A 16,948-nucleotide genomic window follows, 5' to 3' on the forward strand; every position below is an offset into this window, starting at 1 on the left:
GAAAGCATAATCTTTTATCTTAAACAGTTTAAGAAAGTTTTGAGAACCTTCAGAATAGACAGATGACAAATAAAGGCCATCCGGAGTATTTGACTGTATAGAAAAAGGGTACAAATTCTCTACTTTACTGTCTCATTCTATCCCCTTCTCTTCACCAGAGAACAGATTTGCAATCCCTCTGCGCAGTGATTTGTGGGCTAGACAGCCGCCGCTGAATCTGTGATCTGCACAAGTGAACAACAGAGAGACACAGAAAAGGAGAGGAGGGGGAAAACAGGAATCTGACAGCTGTGTGCAATAAAGGGCAGCCAAACATATGGAATCATGAAAAAGCATAAACGTATTGTGAAGATAATGGAAGTTCAGACAACTTTAGGAAAGACAATGGGCAAAAACAAACATTGTTTGATGTACAAAATAAATATGTCCAAATGTTGGACCACAAGGCAAGTCACAAATCACATTAATGACAGAACACACACACCCGCACCTGATGTCACACCTCTGTGCAAACCTCCCGCACAACAAGTGTGGTGTCATAAAGACAGATAGTGTTTACCTTAAGTTATTTCAGTTAAACAACTGTCAGTTAAAAACACACATTGTGTCAGTTTCTGTGGGGCTGAACAGTTGTTAACGGTTCTGTGTGATTTAGGATCGTGATGGGTGTCAAGTGTGTCAGAGAGATTGAGCTTTGACCGTTTCGCAAGAAGAGCAACAGTACGATTGGTTAGGAGATCTTATATAGTTTATTATGGTGAAACGAACCTAAATATGTTTGGTTACACCTATGAAATTTTAAGTTAATGGCACATTTTAGTTTTACATTTAGAGAATCAACCTTTAATTTTATAACATTTAAATTTGTCTAGATTTAACTGTTATTTAGTTCATGTATTACATAGATCCGTTTTCAATAATTTTGACATAGTTGCTAAATATGGCAACAAATGTGTGTCAAATGCACACCACGTCAATCATTTATGTTGCTCTATATTTTAAGCGAGGACATTCTGGACAGTTAAAAATGGCTATTGACTATAGGTCGAATGAGTGATGGGATGAAATTGAGGGTCGATGGGGGAATCTGGGTGGGGTTGCCGCCATCAGGCTGGAATTCTGTGAAGTGGCCTTGGAATGTGGGGAATGACTGTCATGAGATAGTCCCGGGGGTTAGAGGCCAGGAAGGGTTAAAAGGGCACCTGCTGGACCTCTGTCAAATCTGAACAAGGCTCGTGTTTATTTCTACCACTAAAAATAAATCAACTTTCCTAATGCAATTGCATAGCAAACATACTTTTCCACAGTCCCACAAGAGCGTCTTTTGGGATCCCTGCATTTACATTGCGTACGAGCGATTGGCTGACACTTTTTTCCAAAGGGATACATTTTGTATAATTACATGTGATCTTAAACCCATGACTTTTGTGCTTCCAACGTAATGCCTTCCGATATACATGTACGGTTATTGTTGTCTTGTTTATCTAGAAATTAATTGACCTGTTTCATGATCAAATCTTCAAGATGTTGCAACCTACAAATGTTTTTTCTGTTCTCTAAAAACGTCATGCTTTATATTTATATTGCCCTTACTTCAAACTACCATTAGGTAAGGAAACTGAAGAAATGAAATACTCAAATCATATCTGCATAGATCAGTAAACACTTTGCATGCAGTTAACCAAATAACCTTACAGGACGGTACAATAAAAGGGTGCAATTTAGATTCATTCCGTGCAAACAACCCTGACTGGCTCTAAAATGCGATAGACAGCCCACAGTCAAGATTTAGGACACTCAACCATCACTGAAATATTTAATGTACCTGTGGGAATCACGGATGCGTGGTTAGATAGACGTCCAAATCCACAGAAATTCCTGAGAGAGTCTGACAGGTCATCTCTCTTTGATTCTTTCCTAGCCTCTCTCCCCCTGTCTGTTTTCTGCACGCTAAAGCTAGTTTTGATTCATTACGTGAACATCCAAACCATGAACTATTTCAGATAATCTCAAATCTTGGTTCTTTACCTGTATTAATGCATTTATTTCACGATAGGTGCTAATACAAAGTTACTAGTTTCAACAAAAGCTAGACCCCAACCTGTTGATAGAAGAGAGAGATAGTAAGGACTTCACTTACAGTAAGGACGTAAGTGCCAGACCCTTTGGATGGTGTACAGAATATGGTCAGAAAGGTTTCTTCCTTGTGGAGGCCAGTTTTTTTTCCATTAGTTTAATTAAGGGAGTCTTTAGGGAGGCTCTGTGTGTATGTAGGTGTATGTTTGTGTCTGTGTGCTTGAGTACACAATGAGTGCCACCCAGACCACAGCCAGAGTCCTTCAACTTGTTAAGTGTTATTTTATTGGGGGAAATGTCAAACTGTTCAAGCAATTGACTGATTTTAAACATATTTTACTTTGCACACTTTTACGGGATTCAGACAGCAGCAATCGAAGTGCACATGTGTTTACGTCTGTTTATGTTTTTGTGCCACAATTTTTTTAGAAGGGCTGTTTAATATCTGTGTATTGTTGTTAAAGTTTCAGATTGTTGTTTTTAGATTTTAATTTAAACCCTGCGAAAACGTTAAGTTTTAATTTTGGACCATGGCTACAAATGTGTAACTTATAGAAATACCTCAAGGATTTGTGATTATAAAATAATGTTTTGACAATATGAGTTAATAAATATAATTATCCATGGAATGCAGATGTCTGGCACAAGTTTGACGTTGTTCAGGATGTTGCACAGATGTATTGCAATACAACAGTTGCCAAAAAAAATCAACACGCACCAAAGGTCAGCTGTTTTTAGAAAATAACTCTCTCTTTTTTTCTTTTTAGCCCCTTCAAAAGAACGGACAGATCTCTATCTCCAGTCTTAATGGAAAGACAGAGGATCAGTCAGAATATAATGGTCACACAGAAGATAACCCACCAGCCGAGGGTATGTGTAATATCGTGCATGTCCTCATGTATGTCAGGACTCTCCATATCTTTATTATCACATCTGTGTGTGTGTGTGTTTGTGTGTGTGTGTGTGTGTGTGTGTGTAAAACACCAGGGATTGACACAACCACCCTGTGTTAAGTGTCTGTGTGTGTTTAAGGCTTTAGACTTGATTTGTATCTCTTTATCTGCATGCCATCATTCCCCAGCTAAACCTTCACATAATCCCCAGCTAACCTGAAGTGCAGAACACCTACATAGATGCTACGCTGAATGGACACTAACACAGTTGTCTGATTCTTCTCTGTGTCTCTCTGTGAGCAAAATGGCATACCATGTTTATTTATGTTTGTTTCTTTTTGTTCTTTAAACTCCGAGAGACCACCTAGATGTTTACCCCAATAATATTTAGCAAGCCATGACCTAGTCAACCCTTAAGGAGACCAGTGCATGGTTCTAATAAGCGAACTGCATCGCATGTGTAGATTATGCCTGGTGACCTCAGAGGAGCAGGGAGATCTAATGCCTCCATTTGTTATGCTTATATGGAGTCATTTATGGTAAATCAGAAAGAAAAATGCATCCATAGTGATGAACAGAAAATATGTTGTATGTATTGATCAAGAACTCTCCGCAGAAGTAAATTCTTAAAAAAGTTGCTTCACGATGCCATAGCAGGACATTTTTGCATAGGAAAAGACTTTAGACTACAAAAGTAAGATAGAAAGTTTTTTTTATAAGAACCTTTGAGAGAATTATTCTTTAAGAACCCAATATGGTTCTTCTCTCTGTTAAAAATAATTTTCAGAATATTTATGAGGACATTCTCAAATATTTGGCTCTCACAAGTACAGTCAAACCCGTATATACAAACACATGCGAGGGATTTGATGGGTCTACACTTTGCCAAAACTCAACAAAAGAGCAGATACTACTATAAAATGAAACATTGTTAGTACTTTGTTTAATCAACGTCTTTTCATTTTTTCATTTTGACGATCTCCGGCTTTTCAAATGCTCCCAAATACACCCTTACATCAAATAATCGAGAGAACTTCAGAGAACATGCCTTTTAGTCATGGACCGCTATACAGTTTTGAAGCTTACATCAGCAGAAAATTCCAGATGCAGATGTGTGAGCTAAGCTACATACAGTACATCAGATATGTACACATTACAAAAGTCTGGAAAAGAATAAAGCTCTCACACACACACACACACAATAGTTGGCTGCAAGGCTTTTAGGAGGGAGTGACTTGAGTGAATCCAGAGAGTGAGCTCAACCATTATCTCATACACAGTCCTCCCCCACTGAGTGTGTATGTGTGTGTGTGTTGTGCTTTTGTTTTTACTCTGATAACATGTGCTCATATCAAACATGTTTTAACAGGCTGTTTGTGATTATCTGTTTATCTAAGGAATTCAGTCTTACTGGCATGTGTCATTATACTGTACATTTTCTTTTTCCTGTCTGTTTAGTTTGTGCGTTTGCATGAGTGACCTATTTATGTGGAATTGATGTGTGATTTGAGGTCAGCTTCTGTTGTGTTGTTTTTTATGCTGATTTTGTCAATTTATACACAAAGGAACACACAGACAGAGTTGCTTTGTAGGGTCCTAAACGTTTAATACTAACAGTATACCGTATAGGCCTACTTTAGACATTCAGATATTAGATAAGCTGAGGTGACATACATGGATTTTGAGATGGCAAAAGGGAGGACAGGGAAAGTGTGAAAATATATTTGATTTATTTTCATCTATTTCATTGCTGGCAATGGATTACTGAACAGAAACATAAAATAATGCAGAAAAGCAGCTTCATTAACTAAATTAATTTATTCAAGTATTTTAATTTTAAAAAGTAAACTTAATGTTTGTTCCATGTCACTGAAGTCAGAATTTTGTGACTTTGTTACATTATTTCTTAAATACTTGCCACACAAAGATCGCATTATATTTTAAGTATTTTAGTCTGAATTCTCAAAAATCTGTCTGGTTTAGCTTCACTTTTTAAAAGTTGAGATAATATGTCATTTAAATTAATATATAATAAAATGTATTATCTCAAACTTAAATGTAAATTTTTATAGTATGTGTAACTATTCTCATTTCCGACTTCAAACATTCCTCATGTTCCGACATCAGTGTGTCATATAAATAAGGCCATGCTGTAAATGATGATGTAAGCCTTAATACTCAAATGAAGCGTTGTAACAAATCATTAGGAAAGGATGTCCTGTAATATATTTAATTATATGAAGTCTTAGTCAGAATGTCCTTTCTGAAATACACCCAGAGAAAGAGAATGATCGTACAATGAAGGAAACTAGTAAAAGAACGGGAAACTATGACGCAAAAGAATGAGCACAGTTCCTGTGCAGCATTCCTCAGCTTCCTTTATCCATAGAAAGCACAGGAAACAGCTAGCAAAATAGAAAGCATGAAATAAAGACCAGAGATACAAAAATGGAAAATGTATTTTGTTTAATGCTGGGAGTTAAAGCAGGTGAAAGTACTCAGCAGGAGTAAAAAAGAGAATGCTGGACATTCAAAGACAGTGTGATCTTGGTCAGATCTGCTTGCAGCTCTCATTTCCCTTTCCTCCCATTATTTCGACATCATCTTCCTGGCTCAAGGAATGCGTGCACAGATGAGAGCATATTTATGTGGAAGTATGTGTGTACGTTTAGGTTGGGGTCTGCAATAACGTCACAGCATCCCTTGCAAGCCCCTAGGCTAGCGGGAAGCCCACCTCTCCTTGTTCCCAGCCAAAACAAACCCCAGCTTGCTACTCACGTTTCCCTGATGTCGGAGATAACATGAATGCCTTTTCATGTGTCAGGTTTGCCATGCTAGCCTAGACCATGACTATCATTCACTTTTACATGTAAGCAAAAACCCTTTTTCTCAATTCTTATCTGAAGTCATGTACGTCATGTTAAAAATTTCTTGAAACATGTTAACTTCTCGAAAATGACTCAGTTTAGCTTGGTACATAGTAAAGGAAACGCCGAGGACAAGCATCCTCTTTTGAGGAATGTTCATTATAGTAAAATGGGAGTGACTCACATTGTGAAACTTTCTTTAGTGTGAGGGAGTCTGTGCTTATTGAAATCCACTCGTATAGTCACTGAGCACAAAAAAGGCCTTTCCCATGTGTCAGATTCCTGTGATCTGGGCCCCATGACACTGTCTGCCATTGCCTCCTATAGATCACAATAAAGTCTGAGGACTGCTATTCATTAAATTTTCAAGACCAGCTCTGTGCTACTTGTTGCCTCTAGCTTTGTACCCAAACACTTTATGTTGTGTTTGGGCCACATTCCAATTGGATTCATTAAGTTGTCTTATTTACTAAGATTACATTGTATTTAGATATTTTATATAATATTGCAATTTTGATGAACTGAGCGTAATGGGGTCATAAGAGCCCCCTGTGACAAGATTCCACTCTTAACTAAATTAGTTTCTTCATAGTCTGGAGGTTCCAGACCAAACTGGATTAGAGTGGTCATCACCCGTTTAGAGGAAGATTTCACCTGGAATTCGCACATTCCATGGGAACAATAGCAAGGTGTGAGATCTGATTAGACCCCTGTATTCTGAAGATTCTCGCTTGCATTTTTCACCCATCCTCCTTCAAAAAAAGTTCAATGAACTAAAGGGGCATCAATTTACACTTTGAACGAACCATTAGCACAGTTTGGAGCGGGATACTCATTACTTTAGTGTAGAAGATATTCTGGGAATCAACGCTTATGCTAAGAAAATATATTTTATCAACTGTCAATATATTAAACCATTTAATATATATTTTAAAATATATATTTAATTTTGTATTACAGTATTACAATATATTGAATAATGCATAAGCACTTGGTTCCAACATATGGAAATGTATTATTCACATGCAGGTTTGTTTAGTAAGGAAAATTAAAATTTTATTTATAAGAACAATTCGTGTGTGACTAGGTAAAGGAACTTTTAAAGCTTGACATGTTTTAGAAATTATACCATTCACCTATACCATTCACATAAGTATATGCACAGTTTTACAATGCATAGAAAAGTAATGTCTGTTTAAACGTTACATAAAGAGTTGGTAATGCTGGAGTTTGTAGTGTAGTGGGTGGAGGGAGTGTGTGTAGTGGGGCGGAGGAGGAAAGAGGAGGGAAATTCATTCAGTAGAGTGGGGCAGTGAACAGCTGACAAAAGTTGAGGAGGGGCAGTTGGGGGGGGGGGGGGGGTAGTGGGGGTTCAGTAGGGTGGGGTGGTCTCACACAGGACATGTGTCAGTATCTGTTGAAATGTGTGTTACCCTCCCGCTCGGCTCATTCTTACCCAGAAACTCGGAAGAGAGGACTGCATGCAGAGAGGACAAGCGAGACTAGTGCAGCTTTAAAGCCGTTCAGATACTTTTCAGAGGACTTTTACAAGCAGACAGCATCACTGTCAGGTCATTTATTTAAACGATATTAAGCATTTCTTGAAGAAGTCGTCGTGAAGTTTTGAAATGCTCGGGACAATAACTCTTACAGGTAAGATGCATCTAAAAAATGTGACTGAAGTTTAGTTTTTATGGTTGATTTATGGTTGTTTATTTAACTTTGTGAAATTGCGATAGAGTCTGTGTGATGTGTAGCTTGTGCCATGACTCTGTACCCATGTTGGATGTTTTAAATTAATGTAAAGTATAGTTTGCACCTGTTGTTGAAAGGTTTGAGTCGACTATAAAAGTTCAGGTTTTACCAGTGTGTGGAAGCATGTATGTTTTTACATTTAAATGTAGATGTAATTGGATTTAGTGTGGAAATAAATGTAACAGTTATGTCTTCATAGAATTTCAGAATATTGTCAGGATATCTGGGAATGTTTTAGGGCTTCATAACAATATTCAGCTGAAAAAAGTACGAATAACTTTTTAAAGCCCTAACGTTTCCTGCATGTTAGATAGTCATAGTAATTTTCTCTTTATTATTATTGAAAAGCATAAACCCCATTACATAGGAAGCCTAATTTCTAAAGTTTATTCTATGGTAAGAAGAAGATTCAGCTTGGTGTGGTATACATGTACTGTATGGAATTCTTAAGTGTCCAGAGCTGATGGGCTTCAGGGGTCTCGGATGTTCTTCTCATGAGGAATGTTAATTAGTTTTGTAAGCCCCTCAGATCTTAGTCAGGGTTCTCTTGAGACTCGATTGGTGGTGTGGGTGTATGGAATTGATTACCTGCTACACGGCCTTCAGAGAGTGTTTTGATAAACTGGGAATGTATTTTAGGATTCTGAGTGGATATGGATACTTTATGTCTGACTAGTATCATCTGTTTTCCTTTAATTTACTTATTTGAACAATGTACCTGCAATGTTCAGCATTTTTATACATCCTAAAAATGGATGAGGACCACAGAGGACCACGTTTCGGTAGTAAATTAAATCGGTAGTAGTTCACCAGTGTCCATTTTCAATACTTCCATTATTGCCAGTAATGCGTTGACCAGTTGTAATCTTGAAAGTTCTATGGTTCACAACTATCTCAAAGGGAGCTGGAGTCTAGTGTAGTTATTTAGTGTCGGAGGTGGGGCAGTTAGCCTGGTAGGGGCCGACAGTCAGTCTATCACCAAGTCTTCTTGCAACTTCCCTAAACTCACAAACTCCTGTAATGACCAGGCTGCATTTGCATGTAAAAACAAGAGGTGGGGGGTTGTTGACCATTACTTACTTACCCCCTCATCTTAACAAACATCCACCCCTCCTCCATATTCATAGAAAGCCCAGCTATCACACCACTGTGTTTCAGATGGCATCCGACCCCGCCCTTTCCAAACGCTCATCTACGGGTCCACACATTAGCAGCCACAACAGACGTTCCATCGAATTCCTAAGCTCAAGTTTCTCCGTTTAGAGCCACCATTGAGACAAAAGCAAATGTAGGGTGACTGGTGGCTTCGACGAGCCCTTGGCCCGTTTTGTCTCTCATGGACCCATGAACAAATACACCCTCTCATAAACAGAGCCTCCCTGTCTCCAGCTGTGTAAGGCAACTGGAACGTGTCTTTTTGCATGAGAATGTATGTCCTTCAGACCATTACAACAGTGTAAGCAGAAACCCCTGGGAGCACATCCAGAGGGAGACGTCTATAAAATGTAGTAACAATGAATTAAGAGCATAGAGTTGCAGACCTAAATACACATTTGTACAGCTGATAAGTTTTGCCTTTTCAACATGATAATACATCAAACCACAAATTGTTCATCTGCATGATTTAGGGCACTTTCTAGTTTTATAAAACTTGGAGGCCCAAGTTTTATGAAATGTTTACAAAACCACAGTAAAGCATTCAAACACTCTTGGACTCACAGAAATACTTTACAGGACTGAACGCGTCTTTTTTTTACTAATTTGTTTTGTATATCACCAGGAATGAGTAATTGCAGGCACTCTATGTGGCCTCCCACAATGCTTCCCATATTACATCCAGAATTTTTTCATGGTAGTTTAGGTTCCAGGACAGACAATAGTATGGGGCCTCCACCCATTTTAGCCAAGGCAGGAAAAAACTGGGGGCCCATTGTGAGACAAAGAGAACAACACAATACAGTCTTCCTAAGCTAAAGTTTAGGGTTTGGTTTGCGGGGGGATGGTTTGCTGTATTGCAGGGGGAAGGGGATACCATTGCATCCCAGTTCCACACAGAATTGTGGAATTAGTTTGCTGCTTCACTAAATTTAAAGTAGACATTAACCCTCTGGTGTTTATGTTTTTGTTACTCAGCCAATGTTTGCAGGTGCAGTATACCAACATAATGTTTACTTTTACCGATTACAAGCAATATAGGAAACTGGGCTCTGGAAATACACTTGTATAATTATGTGTTTACGTGTTTTTCTTGTAAATGAGCTTTTTTATAACGTAACATTTTCTTATCGTATTCATTTTTTTTATGAAAATCTGTAAAGAAAATCCAGAACATTTTTGTAAAATTATGGGGTTTTCTACAGTGTATAGGGATAATATTTGTTATTTTTTTTGGCATTTAAAAGGTGCAATTTATTTTTTGAAAATAACTTAAAAAGGGAAATATATGATTTGGGGGAGGGGGGGCGTGTTTATCTTGAATAAATACAAATGTCTGAGGTTGAAAAACACTTAATTGACTTAATTCAATACTTTTGAGTAAAAATCATGAAAATGCCACCGCACAACTGGTATTAGATCAACAGAAAGTTGTCCATTGGGTGTTTTTGACAGCATTTTAATTTTCTGACTGTCTATTCTTAAATATCTCCAATATCATATATCACACTGTAAATATAAAACATTCTTTTGTTTTATTGTAATGTTTTTCTTAGGGTAGCCCTGCCCCACACCAGCTTGAAAAAATAATCATAGACAAAGACATTTTAGAACAGTATATACTGCCGCACCTTTATCTCACCCTGTGTCATAGAAGAATGTAGGAAGTTAAGTAATGCGATATCCATGCATTAAAAATGCTTGGAATTTGTTTTTAAAGTCACTGGCTGGGTTTGTAGACCCAAGAGCAAGCAGTGCCAGATGTGAACAGTCCTTTGCTAGGTTGGATGTCAAAGGGAAACTGGGCCTCCAGGAGGCCCACACTACTGCTAACCCGACTCCCCTTTCATAGGCCCACACCCTCATATCCAGCCCACTTCTGTCAAAACACAAGTAGACGAGGAAGAATTTATGACATTATGAATTTGTGTGTGTTTGTTTATCCCACCTGTCTTTGTTAGATATTGCATTTGGTTTGGAAACGCTAGAACTGGTGCGTAAACTAGCTTGATAATAACAATTATTAATGGGATATGACAACACATCTGCAAATATGTTTGTCATTTTTTAAGAAATCAGGTCAATGTCTTTGGCAGTTTAGCCTGCATAACTGTGAAACTTACTACATGGAAAATCCCCTTGTAGCATTGATGTTGAATGTTGTCATCATCAGCTTATATTTTTGGTTGCTGCTCACAGGAAAATGTCCGGCACATGTAAACTTCATATTGAATTTCCAGCATATGCTTGATTAAATCTTTATGGGGGTGAACATTTTTTGCACGTAGCGGTGTGGCTCTGATTCCCCAAAATGCCTCAACCCTCCATCTTGAATTAATTATACTACTAGATCATGTCTATTGCTTTTATTACTCAGATATGTTTTTTTGACAGCCGCTGTTATAAGACATGTTTGCTTCATACTATTTAATAATCGTGAATAAAAATGTTAATAAATTTTTTTGTAATATAATTAGATATTATCTAATTACCTAAAACTTTAGGTAAATTTGACTGAAACCTCTATGTTTTTTTCTTTGCAGTTGGCCAGACGGAGAGCATCTCCCAAAAAGAGGACAACCCTGATTCAATTGAGGTACATCAGGAAGAGGCTGCTCCACAGGTTAATGGAGAGAAAGGAGACGATTCTGCAAATGCAGATGAAATTACAACCACAGAAGAGAAGACAGTAGAGGAAAAACAAGAGGAGGGCAATGAGGTGGGCTTCAAGAAGATCTTCCGTTTTGTTGGCTTTAAGTTCACACTGAAGAAGGACAAGAGTGAGAAGACTGAGCCCGTGCAACTACTAACAGTGAAGGAAGCAGACGGTGGTGCACAAGATGCAGCTTCTGAAGAAAACAAAGAGGAACCTACAACAGAAGAATTTACAACAGAAGAAGGTAAATCTGTGGAAGAAAAATCCCCAGAAGCAACAGAGAAAGAACGAGAGAAAACAGATGAAGATGTGACTGATAAGGCGGAGGCAACAACAGAAGAACCTGAAGCTGATGCTGCGCCAGAAGCTGAAAAAAGTAGTGATGAGGTGCCAGATAAATCTGCAGAAGAAGAGGAGGCAAAGTCAAACAAAGAGCCTGAGCCAGAAGTCCCAGCTGAATCATCCACCACTCCACTCTCTCAAGAGACACAGAGTCCCTTTAGGAGATTTTTCACTCAGGGAATCTTCTCTAACCTTCGCAAGAAGACAAGCTTCAAGAAGTCCAAAGATGAGGAGCAGGTCAAGGAAAAGTCTGTAGAGGATGACATTAAGGAGACAGAGGAGAAAGCAGAAGGTGCTGTTGACGGTGCAGAGAAGGTTGAGGTTGATGCAGATAAAGGACCGGTTGAGGCAGAGCAGATAGAAAAGCCAATAGAAGCTGAAACTGAAGCAAAAGATGACACAGCTGAAGGTCCATCTGCTGATATAGAGGATCTTAAGGTAGATGCTGAGCCTGCAAGTGAAACTGAAACTGTGGCTCAAACTGAGACTGTTGAAGCTCCCGCTGCTGAAACTGCTGATGATGTGCAACCCACCGAAGATGCCAAACCAACAAATGACAAGCCAGATTTCTCTGAAGAGGTGACCACTGAGGCTGAAATCTTATCCTCTCAGGAGAAATCAAAACCACAGGGAAGCCCACTTAAGAAGCTGTTTACAGGAGCTGGTCTGAAAAAGCTGTCATCCAAAAAACAAAAGAGTAAGAAAGAAGCTGAGTCAAAGCAAGCGGAATCAGGTGAACAAGCTGCTGAGCAAATCCAGTCATCCCCGGAGTCCCCAGAAACCCAGAAACCTGACAGTGGAGCATCATCTCCAGAAGAATCTGGTGAGCATGTTGTAGGAGAGGTCAGCCAAGCCGTAGAGTCTGAGGGAGAACCAGTTACATCTGACAGTGAGAAGAAGAAGGATGGAATCTTACCCTGGTCGTCTTTCAAAAAGCTAGTCACTCCAAAAAAACGTGTCAAACGGCCCTCTGAGAGCGAAGATGAGGCAACCACAGACAAACCCAAATCTTCTACCTTATCTTCAACTGAGAGTGCCAGCCCCGTCACTGATGAAAAAAATGATGAGCCTAAACCCTGTGAAGAAGTGCAACTTGAGCCCAAAGAAGAAACACAAGAAGAATCTAACATTGAAGCAAAACCTGAGAAGACTGAAGCAGTTGCAGAGGAGCCAAAAAGAAAAATGGACACATCTGTGTCTTGGGAAGCTCTTATTTGTGTGGGGTCATCTAAAAAAAGAGCCAGAAAGACATCATATTCGGATGACGAAGAACCTAAGATTGAGGAAGAAGTGCAGCAGTCTGGAGAGGAGCAGCCAAAAACCACAGAGTTACCTCTTGTGAGTTCTGTTGAAGCTGACCATGAAAATTTAGCATCCTCACCCGAACCAGAGGAAGAGCTAGTTTCTACCTGGGAGTCATTCAAGAGGCTTGTGACTCACAGAAAGAAACCAAAAGCAGAAGAAAAATCAGATGAAGCCTCAGGCCCAGAGCAGACCACTTCCGACAGTGAAATCCCCAAAGAAGAATCCTCTTTCTCTTTGAAGAAACTGATTCCACGCAGAAAGAAGAAATCTGACCGTAAACAAAAACATGCCTCTTCTGATGTTGGCTCTGCAGAGGATGACTCTGACACTCCAGCCGTAGTTCCTCTATCTGATTATGAAAATGACACTTCTGCAGAAGTTGCAGAGAGGCCAGAGGAGGTAAAGCAGGAAACTGTGCCAGTCACTCAGGTAAAGGCCTCATCTGAAGACAGATCACCATCATGGATCTCAACGGCTGTGGAAAATCTTGAAGATGAGGCAGATGGAAAGCCACTGAGCGACATACCCGAAGAAGGAGACACGGCTGCCACACCCAAATCAGCTGATAACACAATTGCAGAGGACATTGTTGAGCTCACGTCAGAAGCTGTCACCGCCCTTGAACAAGTAGAGGAGACGGAAATGGTTTCAGCTGTTTCACGTGTCACAACATCACCAGTTACGTCAGGTGAGATGACTCCTGTCCCAGGTGATAGTGTGGAGACCAAGACTGAGTTAGTACTTCTGGAAGCTGTAGAGACGATCACTGTTTCCACAAGTGCAATCACCGTCACCACGACTGAGGAACAAAAGACAAATGCTGTTGTCATCAATGATGCTCTTCCTTTTGAGTCAGTGACCAAGGAAGAAAAAGTTGCACATAAGAAAACTGAGGCAACAGCCATTTGCACCGGCCTTGACACTAAAGAAATACAAGTTGTGAAAGAGGAGACCATCTCGAAGACTTCAGTAGAGTCTGTCACAGTTGTTAGCCAGGCCGTAGTCACAGAGATTTCAGTTGAAGACACAACAGAGAAGTTTGAAAAGGCCAGTGTTGTTAAGGAAGAGGTTTACAAGGCCCAGGTGAGCGAAGTTAAGCCAGACCTTCATGATGCTCTTTTGGAAAATGCTGTTGAGGTAAAAGTTCAGTTTGAAGAGGTAAAAGAGACACCCGAAGCAGAGACTGTGACTGACCTTCAAGAAGTAGCAGCAGTCAAGTTAGCAGTCATGACTGCAGTGCAACAGGAACCAGATGTTCTTGAAGAGCCAGTGGTGGCTGAAGAACTCCCCAAAGTTGAGACAGAAGGTCCTGTTGAACCAACCGTTGAAGAATCAATCTGTGCCAAAACTGCAGAGGTCACTGTAGTTGCTATTGCTAAAGATGAAAAAATGCAAGTGCTGGAGGATGTTAAAGAGTCAGCTGCCAGTGTCGAGGTAGCACCTGTTGAGGAAGTATCTGTGGCTGTAACAGAGGAGGTCATGGCAACCCTTCCAGATGTACCTACCACTGAAACTGCTAAGTCTCAAGAAGATCACATTCCTGTCATGGCTCCTACTGAAGAATTTGCAGTCATCAAAGAGACTGTATGTGTTATAAGCTCAACATCTGAAACTACAGAAACCCACACAGCAGTACATGGACAAGAAGCTTCAATGGAAAAAGTTCCCCTTATTGTTCCCACCGGTGACCACAACATTCAGGTTATAGTGAATGACGTTGATGTTGTATCTGCTCAAGAAGTTGTTGAGAGTAACATTGAAGTGGCTTCAACCAAAGTAACCGTTGTGGTTGAGGAAACGTGTGAGGCTGTGTTAGAAGATGCTGAAGCGATGCAGGCAAACCAAGTATTAGAAGCAGAGATCATTGAGAAACAGAGCAGTGTTATTGTGCAGGAGATCATTCAGAATGTTGTTGAGAACTTTGTTGAAACTCATGAGGATGAATCAAGTGTTGAGAAAGTAGAAAGTCAAGAAGTCAAGCTTGAGGGGACCCCAGCAGCTTCTGAGATAACTGAGGAACCTTCAACAGATGTTTCAGAGAAACAACCAGCACTAGAAACAACCCCTGAGAAACCAAATACATCTGAGACCACCTCCAAAGATGAAGACAAACCAACTCGTATTGTCATTGAAAAATCTACTAAAACAATCAATGAAGCTGTCGAGGTTGCTGAAACAGTCCCTGTTTCTCTCACAGGTAAAATCCCAGTTGAAAAAGAAGAGGTTGCTGCAGTCTCTGTGACAGATGTGCAACAAGAAACAGAGGTAACAAAAAGTGAAGTTGAACTCAAGCAAGCAAAAGAGAAGGCAGACACAGAAATTGAAGATGGAAAAGGTCAAGTTGAAGCCACGGAGACATCAGCAGAGGAGAAGCTCTTGAGTACCAAAACACCTGCAAAAGTAGATATTACAGCTGAGCAGTGTCAAGTGGCAAAGGAGGTACCGATTGAATCCACACAAGAGTTTAACGTTGGTGTCGTAAACACAATAAATGCAGTCGACGAACATGTTCAAGACACAAACAAGACAGAAGACAAGTCAAAGGGTCAGGAATCAACAGAAGACAGACCTCACAAAGACTCAGAAGAGCAAGACACGAAAAAGCAGGATGAGTCCAGAGATGAAGATTGTCAAAAGTCAGATGCTAAAAATGTATCGGCCAAACAGGAGATTGCTGCAGAGAAGACAACAAATGCCATCGCAGTGGAGGAGGTGGAGAATGACATTGAGCCTGTCTCCACAGAGGTTGCCACGGTGTCATGAGTAGGTTAGTCTTTATTCTTTATTTAAAATAGTAACATAACATTTTATCTGACAACAAAAAGCAATACAATATTTATAAGCCAAAATTATAAATAAAACAAATACAAATATATTTACCAAAAATATTTTCTACTACTATAAACTGAAAACAAAAATAAAATATTTTATAAATAGATTTTATTAATGGAATAAAATAATATTTTTAATAAATACCTATATAGTATATACAGAATATATAATCATATATATAATCGTTTTATATATATATAATAAAATATATAAATCACATATATACGTAATTGATAAACCATCAAAAAATATTAAGGTTTTGTCCAAAGCATTAATGAGTTATTTTTCCACATTCCTTAGTCGAGCTGTGCCAAAATTTGATTCTCTTTACAAAACAAATCAATGGATCTTAGGTTTATTAGAGGTGGATTTGCATTCGGTGAGATGAAAAAGCTTTTGTTTGATGTACCAGTAACCAAGGTTATCAAAGCAGGAATGCCGCAGCCTGACCCTTCACTTTGTATGCTGGGTCTTAAAGGGAAGCCGTGTGAAGAGAGATGAACTTCTGCTGAAAGACCGAGTAAAATTCTCCCGGGCCCGCCCCCTACCTAATGCACAACCTCTCTTTATTCTCTTCCCTTTATCAAAGCCGAATAGGATATTTATTACTTAAATACAATGCTTAGAAGTGTTGTTACAAAATGGTTTATTGATTCAGTTGAAAATCACAGTGGCTGAAGGATTGTACTTCTCATATGATATTTCCATGTCAGATTTACAAAGTGGTTCGGAAGAATAATAAAAAGATGTGACAGGATACTAAACAGGATACTAAAAAAAACATGCAGTAGATGCAACACAATAGGTATATTGTGTAAATATGTTTGAGGAACACTAAATAAAGTGACACACATAAATATCTAACACGTGTTTTTAAGGAGTAGTTCACATTAAAAATAAAAAATTCTGTCATCATTAGCTCACCATCTTATTATTTCAAACCTGTATGACTTTCGTTTTCCCGCAGAACAGAAAAGTAGATATTTTGAAGAATGTTGTTAACAGCCCCTCATTCACTTGCATTGGTGTCAATAGAAGTGAATTGTGATTTTCTGTTACCAACATTT

The 16,948-nt window shown here is 39.1% G+C and overlaps 1 protein-coding gene across 2 annotated transcripts in view; it reads left to right on the forward strand.

Moving 5' to 3' along the window:
• akap12b (A kinase (PRKA) anchor protein 12b) overlaps positions 1-16,948 on the forward strand; it is a 31,151-nt gene that overhangs the window by 11,918 nt on the left and 2,285 nt on the right. Inside the window, exons 2-3 of one of the 2 annotated variants that reach the window (XM_079475293.1) lie at positions 2,844-2,946; positions 11,290-15,816. In XM_079475293.1, the coding sequence (XP_079331419.1) occupies positions 2,844-2,946; positions 11,290-15,812 (4,626 nt within the window). In that variant the 3' untranslated portion in view covers positions 15,813-15,816. The remainder of the gene's footprint in view (positions 1-2,843; positions 2,947-11,289; positions 15,817-16,948) is intronic. The other variant, XM_079475294.1, reaches the window with a different exon arrangement.

This window comes from Barbatula barbatula (assembly GCF_947034865.1).
Source record: "Barbatula barbatula genome assembly, chromosome: 15".
In the NCBI taxonomy this organism is placed as follows: Eukaryota; Metazoa; Chordata; class Actinopteri; order Cypriniformes; family Nemacheilidae; genus Barbatula; species Barbatula barbatula.